The 22,614-nt window shown below is 35.9% G+C and overlaps 1 protein-coding gene across 5 annotated transcripts in view; it reads left to right on the top strand.

Annotated features, from left to right (window-relative positions):
* The window catches only part of EFR3A (EFR3 homolog A), a 109,559-nt gene that overhangs the window by 76,193 nt on the left and 10,752 nt on the right, over positions 1-22,614 (top strand). For all 5 annotated transcript variants that reach the window (XM_017875176.1, XM_017875175.1, XM_017875178.1 and 2 more), the window contains 7 exons: positions 461-633; positions 953-1,026; positions 6,060-6,223; positions 6,839-6,970; positions 8,064-8,131; positions 9,417-9,544; positions 18,165-18,256. In XM_017875176.1, coding sequence (XP_017730665.1) covers positions 461-633; positions 953-1,026; positions 6,060-6,223; positions 6,839-6,970; positions 8,064-8,131; positions 9,417-9,544; positions 18,165-18,256 — 831 coding nt within the window. The remainder of the gene's footprint in view (positions 1-460; positions 634-952; positions 1,027-6,059; positions 6,224-6,838; positions 6,971-8,063; positions 8,132-9,416; positions 9,545-18,164; positions 18,257-22,614) is intronic.

The raw sequence follows: 22,614 nt of genomic DNA, 5'->3' as shown, positions 1-22,614 counted from the left end.
TACTTGATTGACTTTTTTTTTTGAGGCTGAGTCTCGCTCTGTCTCCCGGACTGGAGTGCAGTGGCCAGATCTCAGCTCACTGCAAGCTCCGTCTCCCGGGTTTACGCCATTCTCCTGCCTCAGCCTCCCGAGTAGCTGGGACTACAGGCGCCCGCCACCTCGCCCGGCTAGTTTTTTGTATTTTTTAGTAGAGATGGCGTTTCACCGTGTTAACCAGGATGGTCTCCATCTTCTGATCTCCTGATCCACCCTCCTCCGCCTCCCAAAGTGCTGGGATTACAAGCGTGAGCCACCGCGCCCAGCCAAAATCCTTCATTACTTTGCACATTTCCTTTATGTCTTCTCTGCAGGCTTCTGTCCATATTTTCTTTCCTCAGTTTATGGTTCTTATAAAACAATATGAGAATGTTACAAAAAAAGGACTCATGACAAAATTGTTTGTTTTCTTCCCAATAATCAGGTGACCTCTGGATACAAAGCAAAGACGATTGTTACTGCACTTCCAGGGTCTTTCCTGGATCCTTTGTTATCACCATCTCTCATGGAAGACTATGAACTGAGACAGTTGGTCTTGGAAGTAATGCATAATCTCATGGATCGCCATGACAATAGGGCAAAGCTTCGAGGGATCAGGTAATATGCCATTTTGAAATGTATCTAATGATAATGTTTTTCAGTTGCTAAATTAGTGTATGTAAGTACTGTGATTTTTAAAAATCTAGCATGTTCAGGTTTTATTAATCCAGAATTTTGTTTAATTGGTATTGAGATAATTTAATCAATATATTTTAAGATAGCAAATTTTTGGAGGGCACATATGTACTCTTCAGAAGCAATTCAGTAGTATTACAGGCTTATCAAACTCTTAAGTGTAAATACAATTTTCCATATAAGATGTGACATTGTAAATAAATGTGCTATTCATTAAAAATGATATATTGATTGTCTCTAGAATAATACCAGATGTAGCTGACCTAAAGATAAAAAGAGAAAAAATTTGTAGACAAGACACAAGTTTCATGAAAAGGTAAGACATCTTCTAAAAAAAAAAATGCATAGTGTAAATTACAGCCATTTGAATTGTTAGGTGGTTTTGTATTGATCTGTGACCTTGAAATGAAGCCATAGAAATTTGAAATTGAAAGACCTCAAGATGCCATCAACCTCCCTCAAGTATAACATCCCTGGTGGTGTCTCCTCCAGCCTGTGTTTGAACATTGTATTGTTGGGCTGCTGTAGTAGTTCTTAATTTCTTTGAGTAAAACATCTTCCTATAATTCTTGCCCTGGCAATCCTCTCCCACTGAAAAACATAGATACTGATTCCTCTTTTAGCGGCTCTTTTGTAGACAGCTTCAAGTTTCTGAAAATAGCTGTCACCATCGAATAAATTAACTATGGTGAGTTTTTGTTGTCTATTAGGCATTGTTTTCTACACTATTTGGGATATAAAGATGAGTTGGGCAGGATCTCTGCCCCTAATGGTAGTTTTTGCTGGATTTTCATGATGATAATTTAAATTCTGTAGGTCTACTGGCAAATGGCTGAATTTAGAAAATTATGATATTTATGGTTATTTGCATATTGAGTAAACTTTCTTTGCAGTTATTATTCGTCCAAAGCTTGGGCATCTAATATTTGCTAGACACTTAGTCAACATTGAGAGATACGATAACCATGACACTGCCAGCTGCCCTTACAACAAACACAGTATTGCCAGCTAAGGGAGCCTATTTTTAGAGGTACAAGGAACAGGAGACAGCCCCGTAGGAAGCTAGGTGCAGAGACCTGTAATCCATGTTCTTTTTTGCCTCTTTACTAGCCCATGCTTTCTCCTGACACCGTCTTTAGTGTTACTATCTGTACCTATACTATTGATTGCTGTGTTTCAAGTTAACTCCATTTTAAAACTTCATTTAAAAAATAATTCACAAAATATCACCGTTCCTAAATTAATGTGATTCACTGAATAAAATATTTAAGTGAGGTTGGCCGGGCATGGTGGCTCACACCTGTAATCCCAGCACTTTGGGAGGCCGAAGTGGGTGGATCACAAGGTCAGGAAGATGGACCATCCTGCTAACACAGGAAACCTCTCCTACTTAAAAATACAGAAACAAAAAAAAAATTAGCCGGCCGTGGTGGCGGCGGCCTGTAGTCCTAGCGCCTGGAGGCTGCAGGCAGGAGAATGGCGTGAATCCTAGACGTGAACTTGCAGCTGAGCCAAATTGCGCCACTGTACCCAGCCGGGTGACAGAGGCGAGACCTGTCTCCAAAAAAAAAAAAAAAAAAAAAAAAATTTAATGAGGCTATACTGTATATCAAAAAACTGTTAATAAGTAGGACAGATACATTAATTCTTCTCAATTTTTATTTTTTATTTCTTATCTCACTAACTAATGAAGTTTTCTACATTAACTGAGGAACTTCAAACAATTTTTGAAATATTTTTATTAACAAATTATAAAATATACATTTATGGGATACAATATGGTGTTTTGATTATATATATATAAAATGTGGAAAATTTAAATCCAGCTAATTAACATATCCATTTTCTTGCTTACCTATCTTTTTTTTTATGGTGACATATTTGAAATTTACTCTCTTAGTTATTTTCAAATATACAATACACTGTTACTGACCAGAGTCACCCTGCTGTGTAATAGATCTCAAAACTTAACTCCTTCTATCTGTCTGAAACCTTGTAACCTTTGATCAATAATCTCTCCATTACCCTCCTCCTTGTTCTCAGGCCCCCGCTCCTGCTAACCACCATTCTCTACTTCAGTGGGTTCAACTTTTTTAGATTCCACATACAAGTGAGATTATGCAGTATTTCTTGGGACTGACTTGTTTGACTTAGCATAATGTCCTCCAGGTTCATCCATATTGTCACAAATGAAAGAATTTTCTTCTAGTGTAAGGCTGAATAGTATTTCATTGTGTGTGTGTGTGTGTGTATATATATATATACACTACATTTTCTTTATCCATTCATCTGTTGATGGACACTTAGGCTGATTCCATACTGAGGAATTTTTAATCATTACTGATATAATGAATTTTGAAACTCAATTGATAACTGATTTTTGAGTTATTGACTTTACACAATGACATTAAACAGTCATGGACATTGAGACTGGATTTCATTTTATCCGTTATGAGTTATAGAAATAATACTTCTGCTGTTTATTTTGCTAGTCAACCAATTTGAAAGGCTGTAATTTAACAGCAAGATTAGACTATTATTCATGTTAGATTTTGAATCCTTAAACTGTTTTCTGAATTAGTTGTTCCTCTGTTTTATAATTCAGAATAACTTTCCTTGCTAAGCATTTGTTATCATTAATGTAAACCATTCCTTTTTGGGTCTTTCTCTTTAGAAGCAATGTGTTCACACTTTTTTTCCTTTGTCAAAATTTTATTTTATAGTTTGACGCCATTTTCATTTACCTTCCAATTTGTTTTATCAGTAAAAATGTTTGATTTTCATATGAAAACTAGCAACTGAGAGAAGTTTCTGCAAAGAACTAAAGAAAAAAAGATGGGTTCTGTAGCCACAGGATAATGGACTGGCCTTTAGTTAAGAGAATCTTAGTTTAGCATAGACAGTATATTTTCTGTGTTAACATTGTTTGTTCAGGCAACTGTGTCTCAGATTACTACCCAGCCTAAAAGGACTCCATCTGAATGTTTTAGGGACGTCTTATACACGGAGTCTGTTTGAAAAATGGTTCCAGGGCTGGAATCCCTTATACATTGGGAGGTATCACTTCACCTGTAATTTCCTAATGAAGTGTATTCTTCCAGAGAAAACAGCGCCCACCACTGAGTCTACAACTCAGTATATAGTATATCGTTTCTCACCGTGTGAAAGGGCTCTTGTTAATGTTTCACCAAATCTAGGAATTATGTAGAAAAGAGTACTTTTTATTATGAAATATAAAATATACAGAAATTATTACTTTAATTATTTTAAGGTGAACAACAGTATAAACAAAAGCATCCCACATGTTCTGTCTTCTTCATAACTCCATCCTCTCTCCTACAAGTAATCACTATCATTGCTCTGACTTTGATGGAAACTGACTCCTTCGAGTTTTTTTTACAGTTTGATAACCTAATATACATTACCTCCTTGAACTATATTGTTTAGTTTTGCCGGTTTTTGTTATTTGGGTGAAAGGAACCATACACTGTGTATTCTTTTAAGTTTAGTTTTTTTAATTCAGCTCTATTTTAGTAAAATTCATCTGTGTGTGGCTTTAATAGTATTCCATGATATGAATATACCACAAGTTTTCTTTTGTTGGCACCCATTTGAATTGTTTCCAGTTAGTGAGTGTCATGAACTGTGCTCCTGTGAACATGCTCGTACATGTGTTATGCTGTGTATTATAACTCCCATTTCTCCAAGGCCTGTAGGAGAGGAATTGCTGAGTAATAGGTTATGTATTTTTCAGATTCACTGGATAATGCCATACCAATTTGTAAAGTCATTATACCTATTTGTATTTTTACATTACATATTACAGATTTTTTATTTCATCTAATATGGTATGTAGTAGGTAATTTTTAAAAACAAACTTACTACTTAAGGAACCTGAAGTCTAAATTCTCACATATGTATGCACCACTTTAATGTTTGTTAGTGATGTTTAGAACCATAGAATTCAAGAATATTCTTAGGTTTTGAGAGGACCCAATACATAAAGTTTTCTTTTCCCCACCCAAGTATAGAAACCGTATGTGTTTGAGAGAGAGAAAGAATGAGAGAGACAAACTCTGGATTCAGAAAGGTGGAAACCAAAATAACAACTTCAGAAATAAAGGAATCTGGAGGGTAGCTTTATATCTGTAGCCAAAAAAGGCTTACTAACACTGTACCACAGATTTATGCAGACTTAACCAGTGAGTCATTGTCACAGCTGGAGAACTACAGGCCGCCTTACTGGGATGGGACCTTAGTGCATATTACATAGAGAACAGAGCAGAATGCATACTTGTTACAGGCAGGCTGGCTTCAGAAGAGTTTGTGCTGCTCTTGCCCAGTTTCTTTTCCTAAAATGATCAGAAGAACCTTCTGAGAAACAGGCTTGGAATATTAAGCCTGAAGTCTCTCCACGTGGGAAAAATGAGTGTTCTTAACCCTGCCTGTACATTCTAACCACATGGGTAGCTTAATACTTGAAAAATACTGATACTTTGCCACTGACCAGTTACATGATATTGGAGGAGGGTGGACAGTAGTGAGAAGTGGGGAGGGCAAGAGCATGGTGGTCATTCCAGTTGTCCAGTGATTCCAGTGGACAGTTAGGCTTGAGAGCTAATTGAGTTAATATCACCACTGTGACTGGAAATGGCATTGCACCTATATCCAGGAATGCTTTAGAAAGGAAAGGCTTTAATAATCTTTTATCATAATAATAAATAATAAATCTTTATTATAATGATATTTACTTAGATCAGTCTAGTTTAGGGGAAGCCTCTATGCAATACCTGGGGAGTTTCTGTAACCTCTTCCCTGTTAATAGGCTTTAGACTTGCCTTCAGAGACTCCATGCCAACATGTAACAGAACCTGCAGATGCTCTTCTCTGTACGGCTAACCCACAGCACAGGGATTGTTCCCCAGTCAAGAGAGCCTGAGTACATTTCCTCTCAGCACAGTATTCTTTATCATTGCTGAGGCTGTATTGCCAAAGTATCTCTCAGTATTCTGCCATCCGTTTCACTTTTTTTCTCAAGTCAATCCATAATTTGGTTTTGTTTTTTCAAATTACTGTTAAAAAACATTTTCATCGTTAGCACAGGAACTATTTTTTACTCATTGTTTTTATTTAGGGTTTCTCTTCAACTTTAACATTAGCTTGTAGTTGTGTATTAGCATGGTGACTGATACTAATAATTGGAATTTGACCATCTGATCATCAACTTAAATTTCATTTCCATGTTAAGCTATATAATAACATAGCTATACTGTCAAAGGGTATGCATGTGAAATCTGCCTTTTTTACATTTTAAACAAAATTACCTGTTTCCTCTGTCTTTTATCCTCAGAATGGGCAACAGCTATATCGGCACATATATTTGGGTTGTAAAGAGGAAGACAATGTTCAGAAAAACTATGAACTACTTTATACTTCTCTTGCTCTTATAACTATTGAACTGGCTAATGAAGAAGTAGTTATTGATCTCATTCGATTGGCCATTGCTTTACAGGTATGCTTTCATAACCATTCACTGCAGAATACATTTTTTATAAAGCAGACACCGTCTTTGAAGTATTGCCTTTATCCAAGGACATGAATTTTAAAAGGGAGTTATCTAGTTGTAAATCTAAAATACTGAAGACTGTGATCACATTGTGTTCCTTTTACATATGTTGCATGAGCATCAACTTGTGTGCTGACTACCCTTCAAGGCCATAGGGATATACTGTGAAGAAGAAGACAGACACAGTCCCTGTACCCCTGTACCCACACTTCCTACCCTGGGGGATAGTCATTACATAAGAGTGACATACATGCAGTTGTTTAATTAGAGTTGCATAAGTGTTATGTAATAGAAGGACAGTAGGCAGTGGCTCTGTATGCGCACGCGCGTGTGTGTGTGTGTGTATGAGAACAGGAAAGGCTTTCCTAGGGAAGAGAGTTTAAGTTGAAAAATCTTGTAAATGAACATTTATTTTCCTTTCAGAATTGTTTTAGAAAATAACTTCTGATAAAGTGGCATTTTTGTTAGCTTTCCAGACTACCTGCAGTTTCCAGTGTAATCAGAAAATGCTGGTGGAGCATAAGAATTTGATCTCTCTGATGTGTTTGTTTCTTATTAAAGGACAGTGCAATTATCAATGAGGATAATTTGCCAATGTTCCATCGCTGTGGAATCATGGCACTGGTTGCAGCATACCTCAACTTTGTAAGTCAGATGATAGCTGTCCCTGCTTTTTGCCAGCATGTTAGCAAGGTAATGTATTTAGAAAAGTCCTTAAACTTGAATTTTGTACAAAATTGCTAATTTTATTCCAATGGTGATTATTTTTAACTTTGGTGATTATGTATAATTCTATAAAAATATACAGCCAGTAAACTGAAACTACAGCTAAAACTGTAACTACCGTTTTTATATTTTCTTAGATGAATGTTATTTTATTACAATAGTTTAATGTAGTGGTTGAATGCAATATATGGTTTTCTTCTAGAATACCTTATGTAATTTATTCTGTGAGTTTTTTCCTTTGAACCCTTATGAATCTTAGTATCTAAATTTTCTTACATTACACTCTTTTGTTGTTTATTCTAAACTACTTGAGGCAGATCTCAAAAGTTGAATAATTAGTGTGCATCTCAGAGAATTGTCCTATGTCTTTCAAATATAGTTTTCTTTAGCAGTAACTCTTTACATCGTTATTTGCATGACTTAATAAACATTACAGTGCCCCCAACTTACCTAGCAGAAAAAGTCCACTTTTAAAGACATCTGTAAGAGAGAACTTTATTTTTCTTAAATTGGAAGCACATCGTTTAGTCCTTACTAAAATGTAGGCTTTTAGTGTACTCTAAGAAACAAAACTCATCCATTCATTAATCAGATATTTGAGTGAATAATTGATGCCCACCACTAGAGAATTAAGTATTACAAAAGCAGAGTACCTCTTTGCTCACAGTTCATTGGAGGACCTAGACCACACAAGTGCCTGGAGACCTTGTACACAGGCTGCAAAAGGTAATGCAGCAGGTGGAGGATGGTGATTTGTAAAGCGATTTACAAAATATTCTTGCTTTATCATACTAGGCTTAATCAAATGTAATGTGTCATCATTTTTTGCTTTATATATTATTTTATTGTCACAGTTTTATCTGTTAAATTTTAAAAATAATAGATGTGAAAACAGAACAGACTGTACACTTGGGCTGTAAACTTAGCTTAAATTCAAAAACAGTGATGGTATTTCTTATAAATGTTTAAAGTTGTTTTGTTTTAAGCTGTTTTCCAAATTTTATAGCAAGGTCCTGAGGGGTGGGATTTTTTATTTTGTTCTGTTTTGAATATTTTTTAGGTTATTGAAATTCGAACTATGGAAGCCCCTTATTTTCTACCAGAGCATATCTTCAGAGATAAGTGCATGTATGTTAATCTTTATGTTTTAAGGATGGGGTACTGACTTGATAAACCAATCAGTAATAATTATAAAGGAGTAAATATTGTTACAGTAATTCCTGGTGTTTTATACTAATCATCATTTTGTGTCTGTCATTTAATTCATTTAATTATTTCCCTTGTTATAAAAGGACCTGCGCATTATGGATGTTGACTCATGCACAACATGGAGTCAATCTTGAGAAAGTTTTTTAAGAGTAAGACTTGGCCGGGCACAGTGGCTCATGCCTGTAATCCCAGCACTTTGGGAGGCCGAGGTGGGTGGATCACCTGAGGTCAGGAGTTTTAGGCCAGCCTGGCCAACATGGCGAAACCCTGTCTCTACTAAAAAATACAAAAATTAGCTGGGCGTGGTGTCATGTGCCTGTAGTCTCAGCTACTCAGGAGGCTGAGGCTGGAGAATCACCTGATCCCAGGAGGCGGAGGTTGCAGTGAACCAAGATCACACCACTGCACTCCAGCCTGGGCGACAGAGCGAGACTCCATCTCCAAAAAAAAAGAGAGAAAACCTACCCCACTTTTTAAAAAATGTTGGCTATGTCTCTTAGATATAGCATATTTTATGTTCTCATATGTAAATGATCAAACCTTTAAGAGAATACAGTATCCTGTTGAAGACGTTCAGTAATAGGTAACAATACTCAAAATATTGTGGAAGAAAGAATGTATTAAGGAAAATCAGTGTTATTTCCTGCATTATTTCTTGTTCTCTAAAGAAAAGTATATATATGAATAATATTTTGTTTGAACTTTTGGGCCATAAAAGCAGTTTATATTGAAAGCATCAGTAAGATAATATCAAGCAGTTTGAAAGGAAGGTGAAACCTTATGTGGGTGGGCAAGTACTTCCTAACACTTAGCTGGCTAATATGGTTTTCATTAACAGTCATTGGGCTGCATTTTATTTTGTCTCTCAGTACACTTTTAGTTAACATGACAATAAAAGCTACATTTAGTGTTCTTTATTACTTAACAAGTGAAGATCAACAGAGTCATATAAGGCTAAATTCACTATTGGAATGTTACTGGGAGAAGAATCACTGCAGAATGGTTAATATATGGGACCGCATACTATGTGTTTTTAAAGAGCTCAAATTAGTTGCCTAAAATATACTGATTTTTCTGTTACTACAGTTTACATTGTGTTTATATTTAGAATGTTGAGGCTTTTGCTCTAGAATGTTTTCCATAGTAACTTATTTTTGCTCAGTAATTTAATACTGAATGATTGTTGCTTTGATGAAATTGGCAGGCTTCCAAAATCTTTAGAGAAGCATGAAAAAGATTTGTACTTTCTGACCAACAAGATTGCAGAGTCCCTAGGTGGAAGTGGATATAGTGTTGAGAGATTGTCAGTTCCGTATGTACCGCAAGTAACAGGTAAGAGGAGGATAATTAGAACTCTCACTCTGGTGATTGCTTATGTTATAGTAATTTTTTCATTACCCAGTTAGCAATGAAAATTAATTCTGGTGTGTGTCCTTACTATAGCCCAGCCATTTTCAAATGCTTCAGAGTATTTACTTCTGTTTTTTAATTTTGCTATTGAAAACCTTCAGTAAATCTCTAACAACATAGATATGATTTTACCACGAGCAAATCAAGTCCTTGAATATTTATTGTTATAATACTTAATATTTTATTTAATAGTATATTTTAAAGTGAGATCTTTTCTCATTAAATGATATTCTATATTAAGTTATGGAAATTGATGAAAATTGTTTAATGATAAGTTTGATTGTTTGAGGTTAATGAATTAGAACCAACTTTTGTTATTTGAAAGAGTACAGACTGTTGTTATATAAATATAAACCACAAACTTTTGAGTTAGGGATTTTTTGTTTCTCTGTGACCTATATAAGTTCCTTCTATTCTTCCCATTGCTAAATAATTCTGTTTGAAGGTAAATTGCATAGTGTTCTTGTATTCAACCTTTACTGTAAAATAAAATCAAAGGAATTATGTCTTATACTTTCATTTTCATTTGGTGATTATATAAATAGTAAATTTTGATTAATTCTTCCTTTGGGGAATACCTGCTGTTACTACAAAGAACCATTTGATTTCACTTAGAAAGATTTCTGGATTAGTCACTACAAGTAGCGCAGTCTTTGTAATGGCTTTTTTTAAACAACGTGGATCCAAAATACCATACATTTAGTACAGTAATAATTGTTCATAAACAGTCTGAGATGTAATGAGTGCCTTTTGCATTTTCCTTTTAATTTATGCTGTAAAAGATGTGTTCCTCAGGAACTCCTTGAGGAAATAAAAGTGCTAACAATAAACATTATTAGAGCTTTATAATTTAAAAGATAAAAAAACATTTAAAAATATTTAACTCTTATAATTTGAATTTAGCTCTCTTTCCTTCAAGCAAAAAACCTCTTAAACCCAGGCACAAGCACAAAGGTAAATCCAGTTGTCAGTTTGGCCTGCCCTTTCCCTCACCTGTCCTCTGGGAAAATAGCTTAATAAAATGTGCCTTTTAGAAAATGGGGCCAGTGGCCTGCATATTTTCTGTAATTAGTTTAATTATTATTTTCCTTTATCTTCCTTATAGCCATAGTTTATTTTTACCCCTGTTATTTCTCTTTACCCTGTTCCTTTAACTCTTAACAATTTTTAATGAAAGCTCTGGTACTGTTAAAATTTTTAACAAATGGTCTGCACTTCCCTGATTCCTCCCACCCCTAAAAAAGATGTATTCTCTCATAATCCATCTCTGCCAATGACTGGAAAAATTCTGAATGTTTTAGTGTCTACTTAATTGTATAACTGCATAGAAATCATAGATTTTTCTGATTTGTAAAGACATAGTTTAGAACCTGTCTGTGGCGTGAGTATCCTACCTTAATGCAGAAACAGAATAAACAGTGATATTTTATGGGATACTGAATCTGTAATTAAATTTCCTTTTGCTGTGTAACCATCAGATAATGCATTAAAAAACTTGAAGGGATTTAAGAACAATATATTAAAATAAAAAGCAGAACATATTTAGTTTGTTGTGTATCATGCAATACCCATCATCATCACAATAGTAGCTACCATTTATTATGCACTGTGTGCTAGGCGCTGTGATAAGTGCTTTGTATTCATTTTCTTATGTAATTCTCATAATGGTTTGGTGAGGAAGGTAGCATTATCTTTGTTTACAAATGAGGATAGTGAGGCTAAAATTGAATTAAATGATTAGGTGACACCACTACCAGCCTCTCCAGTTAGTTGCTTAATAAATTATTTGATTTCACTATTTTTCAGGGGCTCAAGTATTGCTCACGCATCCAGAAATATCCAGATTGATTTTTATTATTTATTTCTCTAACTTCTACTGGGTACCTACAATTTAATATATATCAGGCACTGTTATGACTTTCATAGGGTAGCAAGATGTTAAGATGCAATTCTTATCCTCAAGGAATACAATCTAGTGGGAAAAGCAGATGAATGATTGAAACACAGTGATAACTGGATCTAGAGAAAGAATGATAATCTACCTAAAGTTTATTGAACTATTGATGCCTGGCATCATAATAATGTGGTTGATAAATGTTAGCAGATTATTGTATTTTACTTTAATCAACCTAGAATTCGAATGAATAGTGTATGTTTAGGCCTGTGCCAAGTACTGCTTTATGAGGGGAAAACAGTAGTGTCCCCCATCTGAATCATTCAGAGGTATCAGTGGCTTCAGTCAACTCATACAGTTATTTAAATATTAAGTGAGCACCTCCAGTGTGCTAGCTGCTGTGCAGGCAAAAGCCAGAATGAACAAGACAGCTAGGTCCCTACTTTCACAGAGCTCACAGTCTCTCTTAAATGTATTGTTTACTTGAACCACAAAACACAGCAGATGATTGGTATTATTCTAGGTGCATAGGAAATAAGTTAATTTCATTATATAATTTTTCTCTAAGAAGATAAATAACCAGGCAATTGTAATATGACTATACGGCTATGATTAGGGACATTTTGGGTCCTCCAATAGCAGGTTTTATTAAATAAATATATTTTATTAAATAAAAATATTTAATCCAGGTTTGGCAGGCCAGGAATATCTTCCAGAGGAAAAAGCCTCTAAGCTGAGCTTGAAACAGGTGTTAGGCAAGTGAACTGTGCTTCGTATGGTAGTAACAACACGTGTGAAGGAATGAGGTAGGCAAGAAAAGGATTTGTTCTGTGAATTAACACAGAGTGATGACAGACTTCAGGGAGTGGAGGTAGGAATTGTAAAGCAAGGTGAACTAGTTTAAACTGTTCTGAAGGCAGTGGGGAAGCATGAGTGATTTTAATCAGAGGATAACATGATCAGAGTTGCATTTTAGAAATAGTACTTTGGTTGTAATTTTGCAAACTGGGGATGGGGTGACTATTTATTTTGATGGCATGTTAGTCATCCTTAGGAGAAATGACAGTGGCCCATAATAAAGAGGCATTAGTGAGAATATTGATTGATATGGAGAGACAAGGAGAAAGCCAGGGATTTTGTCCAGGTTTCTCGCTTGGACGCTTGAGTGGATGGTGTAAAATTGAGGGGACACATAGGATTTACTTACCATTTCATTTGCTTGTTTTTTTGTGTGTGTATGTTTTGTTTTTCTCGGAGGGATGAGAGATAAAGCTGGTGTATTAGTCCATTTTCACGCTGCTGATAGAGACATACCAGAGACTGGGCAATTTACAAAAGAAAGAGGTTTAATTAGACTTACAGTTCCACATGGCTGGGGAAGGTCTCACAATCATGGCAGAGGGTGAAAGACACTTCTTACATGGCAGTGGCAACAGAGAATGAGGAAGAAGCAAAAGCAGAAACCCCTGATAAACCGATCAGATCTCGAGACTTATTCACTATCACGAGAATAATGTGGGAAAGACCAACCCTCATGATTCAGTTACCTCCCTCTGGGTCCCTCCCACAACAGGTGGGAATTCTTGAGATGCAATTCAAGTTGAGACTTGGGTGGGGACACAGCCAAACCATATCAGCTGGGCTCAAGTGAGGAAGGAAAGAAGTACATATTTCAGCTGAAACTCTCTATAAGTAGTTTTGAATCTGGGGTGGTAGAAGGATAGAGTTTTTGTTAACAGAAATAAACAGGAAAAAGTGGCTGGTTTTGGAGATAATCCTCTTGTTGAGTATCTTTGACAGTGGAGCATGCAAGTAAAGTAGCTTGAGGCAGTTAGGAGTTAGGACTGGGTTTTGTGTGAGGGTTAGGAGGTTATAATGAAAATTTTGAAAAAAGCAACATAGGGGATTTTGCTAAAGCCTTCAGGGAGGATGACTTCTCACAGTGAAGGCATGGAGATAAAGAGGATGGAATGGCTTTGGACAGTTCTCTTTTCCTGAGGAGAGGCTGTGTTGGGAAGGAACGTAAAGCCCCAAAGCTGAAAGTCTCAAGAATGTGAAAGGAAAGTAAGGTAATGTTGGAATGCGGGTGCTAGGAGGTTGGGGGGTGAGAAGGCAGCTATAGAGGAGCTTCCAAAAAGGGAAAGGTAACTTGGCACAAATTGTTGAAGCTTCAGAGAAGTAGAAAATTGATTAAGACCTTTCTTTGGATTTTCCTGGAAGGTGATTATTGATCACCTTTGAGACAACACTATATTTCCTTTTTGTTCTCAATGATTTTGCCGCTCAGGGACCCCTTTCCGGCCCCCATACTTCTCTTTTCTTTTTGTATTATTGGCTTCAACATGACTCTCTTTCTGCAACCCCTCAGCTTTCATAAATTAACCCAGAAATTCTTTTATAGCCTCCTTTGAGAGAAGTCCTTATTTTTACTTCCGGAGAGACCTTGAAAGTTAGTGTACCTAGACGCTATAAGCAGATCAGCAGGGATGACCGCATACTGCCTTGTGGCAATTCCATTGATGTGTTTATGTCCAGTTACTTATATCAAAGCATATGATTATGAAGGAAAAACCAAAATTACAGGGTCTAGGTTAACTCAGCAGTAGCCACATGCAGGATATAAAATATTCTCATCCTGAAAATTCTTGCAAAACAATGTGTCCTGTTTTGTCACAGTTGAGTATGTACTGATTCTGTACCTTCAGGCTTCATGCAGTAGAACCTGAGTGACTTTTGTATGGTAGATACAAAACCCAGAGTCTGACTGAATTTCATGCATGGATATATAGGTCAGACATCAACGTACATGACGGTAGTACAAGGCTGAAGGATGATGGAAGGGAACTTCATTAATAACCGATAGTAAGTTTTTGTAGCTCAGAAGAAAGAGGGACAAGTAGAAATAATTGGAGTAATATTTAACACTTAAGGAAGCGATGTGATGTTCAAATAGGCCTTGAAAGATAAGAATCTCTATAGTGAGGAGGATGGCAAAGAAGGACAGATAACAACATGTTTCTAGAAAGCAGATATCCCACAGCATGCACAGAGGTTAGAAAACAGGCATTTTTGAGTTGAACACCAGATGAATTAGGGAAGGCTGAAGTTACTGTTGGTAAGATCTGATGAGAAAGCCTAGAATGTCCTTTTAATTCACAAGCAGTTGGGGAGCATAGCTTGGGGAGTTATGTGGTTAGTGTTTTAAGAAACTTAGTTAACATGGTGGTGACATACAGGTAAAATTGTAGAAAAGTCTGCCATTAGGATGCACTGCGTTACTGGTTCTCAACTAAGGGTGAATTTTGCAATCTTGGGGAAATTTTTAGTTGTCAGAACTGGGCCGGAGAGAGATGGGATAGGCTTGTTGGCATGTAGTGCATAGAAGCTAGGGATGCTGCTGAACATCTTATAATACAAGGGACAGCTTCCCACAACAAGAGTTATCTGGCCCAAAATGTCCGTAGTGTCAATGTTAAGAAACCCTAGCTAGGTTATGCTATAGTAGCAAACAACCCCAAGTTCTTAATGGTTTGAAACAGTAAAGATTTATTTATTACTCAGACTCTCTGTACATAACTATGCATCATCCACATTCTGGAATCCAAGCTGATGGAGCTACCACTGTCTGGTACGTTACTCATACTGTATTGGCCAGGACTTATTACAGAACCCCTCCTAACCACAGAGAGGACAGGAATTGCAATCCTGTCACATCCCCAGAAAGAGGAAAACTATAATATTGACTGACAGCATTAGTTACAACCATGGAAGGCTACCTTGGAGTAGAGACGTAGTCAGTAAGAGAGAAACCAGTTTCTTGCTGATTGCTTTTAATTCGTCAATCTTTGCGTCTTCAGTAAAGTAAAATCACAGTATATACAGAATGGAATTAGAAAGTTGGAGCATAGGCTGGGCACAGTGACTCACACCTGTCATCCTGGCACTTTGGGAGACTGAGGTAGGAAGATTGCTTGAAGCCAAGAGTTCGAGACCAGCTTGAGGAAAAAAAAAAAAAATACCCCGTCTCTACAGAAAGTTAAAACAAAAAATTTAGCCGGTTGATTCCATGTCTTTACTGTTGTGAGTAGTGCTGCAATGAATATACACATGTGCAAACCAACACAGGAACAGAAAATTAAATATCACATGTTCTCACTTGTAAGTGGGAGCTAAATGATGAGAACACACAGACACATAAGAGGGGAACAGTACACACTGGGACCTGTTGGAGGGTGGAGGGTGGGAGAAAGGAGAGCATCCAGAAAACAACTAATGGATACTAGACTTAATATGTGGGTGATGAAATAATCTGTACAACAAACCCCCATGACACAAATTTATGTGTATAACAAACCTGCGCATGTACCCCTGAACTTAAAAGTTAAAAAAAATTAACAGGGCATGGTGGCACGTGCCTGTAGTCCCGACTACTCGGGAGGCTAAAGTGGGAGAATCACCCGAGCCCAGGAGTTTGAGGCTGCAATGAGCTTTGATCACACCACTGTACTCCAGCCAGGGTGACAGAGAAGAGACACTGTCTCAGGAAGGAAAAAATAGAAAACAGTGAAGTGTTGCCAGACGATACAGTAACTGTGCTGTTGGGCTGCTTCTAGACCTGAACTTCCCTACTGTTTTAGGGGAACTTTATGGGTGTGTCTGGGTATTGTTCTCCTTCGCTCTTCAGGTAGCTGGAGGGCCTGGGGCAGTCTGAGCCTGCAATATGAACAGGCCCTTCCATTTATCTCTGTGTACCATGCATGCATTATGATTTAATATGTGCAGTGAGGTAGAAAACCTTGGGAACTCTGCATTAAGCAGTGGGCTGCATTTGTTTAACAATTCTAATTAGGGCTGAAAATGATCTGTTTTTGAAATAACTCTATTGGTAGTACAGAAGGGAGAAACATACTTGGAAGACCCACATGAAAGCTGTCCTAAGAGTTTAGGTAAGAAAAGATGAAGATTTTGAAAGATGGCACTCCTGAAAATAAATAGGACAATGTGGAGATAAAGATCGCTTATTTAGAGATGCGGAATTGGATTTAGAACATGTCAAATAGAATTGATTAATAAGAAATTGGAAATGTTGAACTCAGAAAAGGAGGCGCCAGAATCCTGCTCAGTCAAGTGTTTATAGAGCACCTACTAGGTGCCAGCTGCAACCCTAATAGTACCTAGGAACTCTCTGAGAGAGTTAGAGGTCCTGGGATGTGACCTGGGTGAGTACATTCCTTTTAGGACTGGGAGAACAGTAGCCAACTTGGCATCATTGTCACCCTTCCTGAATTCTCTTCTGCATCGTAAAGGAAAAATTGGGAACTCTGTTTTTTCAGAATCAGAGACTGACAATGAAAAGCACTCAGAACAATTTGCAAGTAGAAGAGGAGAAACTGTTATCTTTGAAAGACAGTGTAGCATTCAAATGGGTGGAAATCAGACTAGCAGCTTCCAGAAGCTTCTTGAGAATTACCACGTCCATGCTGCAGACTGAGAATATCCGATGGCTAGCCTTTTACTTGGCTTTCCAAGGGTTGAATAAGCCTCTAATTCTATATATTGCAATACGCAAAGTGACTTCCTTTTTTCGGTTGTAATCTTGATTATTTGATATTTTCCTAGCATCCTGTACTCTCCATCACACTTTAATAATTTGTGTGATTTTATTGTATATTTTTCCTGTTAAACTGTAAGCTGCACGGGATGTGTAATATCTGTTCAGCAGACTGTCCCTAACACCTAAAAGGGTCTCTAATCACTTCCTAGATTTGTTGAGTATTGAATGCTAAAGTAGAAAAACAGAAGTAGAAAAGAATGTATATAAGGACATTATGATTAACAAATTCAAATGTTCATGAAGTGGTTAAGCAGAAAACGGGTGGGAGACCTTGGAATTTTATTTAAAAGCGCTGTCAGAAGAGTTGTTGGGGTTGGGATTATAATTACGGGACTTCGGCATAGTCAGTAGTGAAAAATCAGAGCAATTTGTTCAGACTACAAATGAATTGGGGGCAGAAAAGTAGATTAGCTGGAGCACTGAGGTAAAGACAACATCTTTCTGGAGAAGTGGTCAGTTATAAAGCAAAATAACAACAGCTGATGGAGATGACTGAACGGACAATGCTGGAGAAGGAGATACTAATTGAAACAGCAATTTCTTTCAGTCCACAAATTGTAATGCACTGTAAACACCTTTAGACGTTGCTTCCCAAACTGTCATCCTAGAACCAGAGTTAGTTGACAGCTTTCACTGGTGAAAATATTAGAGAGATAAGGGCAATATTAATATTGTCAGGTTTGAGTCAGGATGAATGTATTAAGTTTAGATTATGTACTTCCTTCGTTTGCTGTTACACTGACTTGCTTTCTTAAACTATTCGGTAGTGGTTGTTGATGTTGCTGTCCTAAATGCCCCTTTTGAAAATAAAATCTGATAACCTTATTTCAGTTCACCCCATCAATTTTACTTTTTAATCTGCTTCACGAAATGTAAAAGTGTGAGAACACACTGCTTTATGTATTTAGAAGGAACAAAAAAGACAAACTGTCTTAATTTTTTGACAGTTTTGAAATCTGAGATAAGTAGAGTTTTAAATGAAAACCAACATAACATTTCTAACAAATAATGGGAGGAAAACAATTTTATTTTAGATGAAGATCGACTTTCTAGAAGAAAAAGCATTGTGGACACCGTATCCATTCAGGTGGATATTTTATCCAACAATGTTCCTTCTGATGATGTGGTAAGTTACTGAAAGTTTATGGTAGAGTACTGTCTTGGTAGACATCATGTAAAAGAATTTTTTGCCTTCCACACTTTCAAACAGGAGAAAATACAACTCTAAATTATCCTCAAATCAACTAAACTATTAGTAGAAATTAATCTGATTTAGCTTTAAATTTATTTATAATTTATTTTACTGAACTCATTTCAGCTGTCTGTAAAGATATATAAACCTAACATCATATGTTACGATGTTGTCAGATTTCACATTATAATTTAGTGTAATAAAGGAACTGTAAAGTGTAAGATTTTGTTTTTTGGTAAGAAAATTTATACAAAGCCTGTCATTAAATTAGTGGGCTATCTAGATCCTACTTATTTTAAAAAATTTAGGAAATGCAAATTACAGAAATAAATACAACTATACATCCTCACGTGAAGCCAAATGCTCACTACCTTTAAAAAGTTTTAAAAGTTCATCTATAAGGTAAAATGTTTTAATTATTTTGGATAGTAAGAATGTAGTTTAAGCTGCGTTAGTGAACTTTGTACTCTGTAAGGACTGTGGCTTATTTAAAACATAGATTTCATGCTCTCCTCCCGTTTCAGAAGAGCACGAGAGTGTACCCTCCTGAGTTATAGGGGAAAAAGCAGCCAGTATTCTCTAGGACTTATTCTACACAAATCACCAGAGAATTTTTTCATAGTCAAATAAAAATGCCAGAATGCCAGCATGTCAAGTCAACCTCCACCTTGTGGTTTATCCATTGTTTGCCTTCTGAAGTATTTATTTCTCATTGGTACACTATGCATAATTAAAAGAATACCCATATAGGGAAAGGGAAAGGAAGTTATCTGAATTTATGCTTTCTCAGCCTCCCTCCTACCCCCTTCCAATTCCTATTATTTGTCTTCAGGTATTAAACCTATTTGGTGGCCAGAGTATAGCCAACTGACTTATGTTTTCTATGCCATTCAACTCCCCATTACATAGAAGTTATCAGTTTTATTAAGAAATTATCAGCACGGCATCAAGAATAGTTGAAGAAGCATTTAGTGTTCATTTTGAAACTCGACGCATTAAGGCTAAAGTTTCTTACCAATTTAAGGCTTAATAACCACCTTGCCTAAATTCACCTCCTTCTTCAGAGCCATTTAATTTATACACCCCTTACTAGTAAGAACAGTATCTTGCTAGTTCTGTCCTTTTAATGATTATGAATTTGCCGCTGTTACCTTTCTAGGGAAGAAGTTCATCCAAAGTGTTAGTTTATAAACTTAATTTTGTTAAGAGTACACTATATGTTATAGACTGGTATTTTCACCTTTCTCCTTTTGTTAACTATTCTTATTTTTTTCAAAAATATATGGAGAACACTTGAAACTGTGTTTCAAGTTTCAAGTTTGGAAAGAGTCAGTCTATTTTGATAAAATCAACTGAAAAAACATTTGCATAAAGACCTAGTGTAGGGGAAAGATTCTTATCACAAATCTTACATTAAAAGTCTGTTAATATTTTTATTAACTTTTACAAGATCCTGTTGTTTTTCATTTACTATAAGTCCTAAGTCAAATATACCTCACACCAAGCATCTGAAAAGTTAAGTATGGTTTAGTATCACATTTACTTGAGCTCATTTGAGTTTCGGACTCATTTACCATTGTGGTATCTGCTTTTGGATATTAGAGATGTTTGTTCAAATACCAGAAGACAGAATAATACTATCTTCTAGGCTAAAACTAAGTAGTTACTTTTATATAACAGACAGGAGAAATTCACATCAAATAGATATTTACCAGTTAATGGTGCAGCAAAATATCAAACTGTTTTCTTACAATGACTCAGATAAGAAAATTGTTCATAAAAAAATAACTTTTTTCTTCGATCAAAATTATTTATAGTTTGTATGTATAATCCTAGTTTATCCTCAGATGTATTTGCTTTTGCTTTTTAAACTTACAATTTAAAAAAAGAGAGAGACAGAAGGTTGTTTAGATGGAGACCATCACAAACTTTTGTTTCCCTAAACTCAAATTGTTACTCTAGTCTATTGAAATACCTGGTCCACTTGAGAGGTACCAGATCTGACATTTGCAGTTCCGACCTTGGCCTACTGAGAATCATTTGGTGAACTTTTCTAAAACTTGCCATAGATAAAAGATGTATATTATTATTTCTTCTAAAATGTGCTCATGGCATAAAATGTATTACTGATATTTTTATCATAAAGCAGTTGATTTTATACCTTTTACATATCTCAAAGCAAGAGGGAGATTTGAGAGACTCAAGGTAAAAGGTGTTTTTAGAGAATATAAATTGGTGGTTGACTTTAGAGGAATGCTTCCCAATGCATATATATGTGTGTGTATATATATGCATATATATGCATATATGCATACACATATATACACGTGTATATATACACATATGCATATATACATACATATATATGCATACACACATTTTTATAACGATACCTAATTTAAATTAACATATTCAAGAAGATAAATGACTAAAATAGAACAGAGGCATCTCTGTCTCCCGAGATAAAATTATCAGCTTGACTAATAGAATAAAGTACTATAGGCATGATTTTTTGCTTCCTTATGTATGCATAATTGATATGAGTAAAACCTGAAATCATCACACTACTCTTCTTTCTAAAAGCTTATAGTAAGTGCTTGATTATTTAAGGACATGGGTAGGATGTTATATATATTAAATTTTGAGTATATGTTAAATTTTTTGATACAAAATTAAGTCACTGGTTGACTGCAAAAGATTGTTGTTTATTCTAGTACAAATAACAGATCTTTGTTTTATATCCATGTATTCCTGTCTTTTTTCCCAGATACAACTGGAGATACTTGTGTGTATGCTAGCATCTAGTCAGTGTTAGTCACACTGTGGTGCTGGATGCTATCAAATTACTATGATATTTGTGGAAGTGACATAGCAACTACTATAGTTAGAAAAAGATGAATGGTAGATTTTATGTAGGCCCAAGGGCATTATATAGTCTAGGTTAGTGTTGTAGATCATAGATAAAGCAAAAGTCATAGATTATAAAGGGAATGTTGAAATTCCTTTAGGATGGTGCCTTTGCACCACTTCTCTATAACTCCAACATAACCAGTTTTTCCTCTAGAGTTGGAAGAGATTGTAGTTTGGTAGATCACCAAATAAAGTATGTAGCTTGTATTTACCAGCTATGGTATATAAAAACATGAATCATTAAATGCTAGTATAAAGCAGTTAGTCTTTAAAAAAAAAAAAAGATTCACAAAAGGGACAAGTGGGAGATAAGATTGAAGCAAAATTATCGAAAGTTGCATACCAGGCTGAGGGCTTCGTATGTAACTTCATAGGAAGTAGGTAAACACCGAAATTTAGTCACTGTCATTATTAGAGTTGTGCTTTTAGAAAAAGAATCTCTCAAGTGTGACAAGGCTAAATTAGAAAGAAGAGACTGGAGGTAGAGGCAGTTAGGAGATCCTTGTAATAGTCCACAGTTGATGGAATGAGGATCTAGAGTAGCCAGGCTGGAGGTAACAAAGAGGGACAGGAGGGCAGGAGTACTCTACTTTAAAGTAGAATGAATAGGACCAACAAATGACTTGAAGGGATTTAAAGAAAGGAGATGTTAAAAAAAGAAAAAAGAAAAAAAGTGGACAGTGATGGCATGAGTTGGGGGTTCCTGATGCTAGGAAGCTGCATCATAATTATCTGAATTAAGGCAAACAGGGACAAAAGGAGAAGAGTTAATAGGGTAAGGTATTTTAGCTCTTTACTTATCTGAGATTGACAGGTAATAAGTAAAAATTATATATATCAAGAATGCTGGCCTTCTAACTTCTCCGATGTTCTTTTTCCTGTACTGGAGTTGTATCTCAAAAGTCAGAAGCTCTTAGCCAGTTCTAAGAACAAAAGCAATTTCTTTTTTTCACTGAAGTACTAGAATGCTTATAAGTACAAATAATTGACCAGCCAGAGCCTAATCTTATATGTCTGCTCCAAATATCTAGAACAAAACAACTGAAGATTCCCAAGTTTAATCTGACTTCAACTAGAAATATGAACCCTCAGTAGCAAAACTGAGGGAGTGGAACTCTTGCTGCTTGATTTCCAGCTAAAGCCTTTGTATTACAGAGAAGCTAAGGTGCAGAGAATGAAGTCTTTTGCTTTCGTTAGTCTTGCTGCCTTAGACTTAGCAAAAGAAGCTCATGAGCTAAAATTAGGGATGACCAGATTCCCAGGCAAGTACCCATGTATCGTTTCTTAATTTTTATTCAGAGATACTATAGGAACTAGATATATTATTTTCCTAAAATGTGCTGATGCCATAAAATGTATGTTTATCTTTTTTTTTTTTTTTT

This window comes from Rhinopithecus bieti, unplaced genomic scaffold, assembly GCF_001698545.2.
Source record: "Rhinopithecus bieti isolate Rb0 unplaced genomic scaffold, ASM169854v2 scaffold_7212, whole genome shotgun sequence".
NCBI classification, from domain to species: domain Eukaryota; kingdom Metazoa; phylum Chordata; class Mammalia; order Primates; family Cercopithecidae; genus Rhinopithecus; species Rhinopithecus bieti.
The sequence above is the reverse complement of the archived record's forward strand: the minus strand, read 5'-3'. Positions and strand labels throughout refer to the sequence as shown.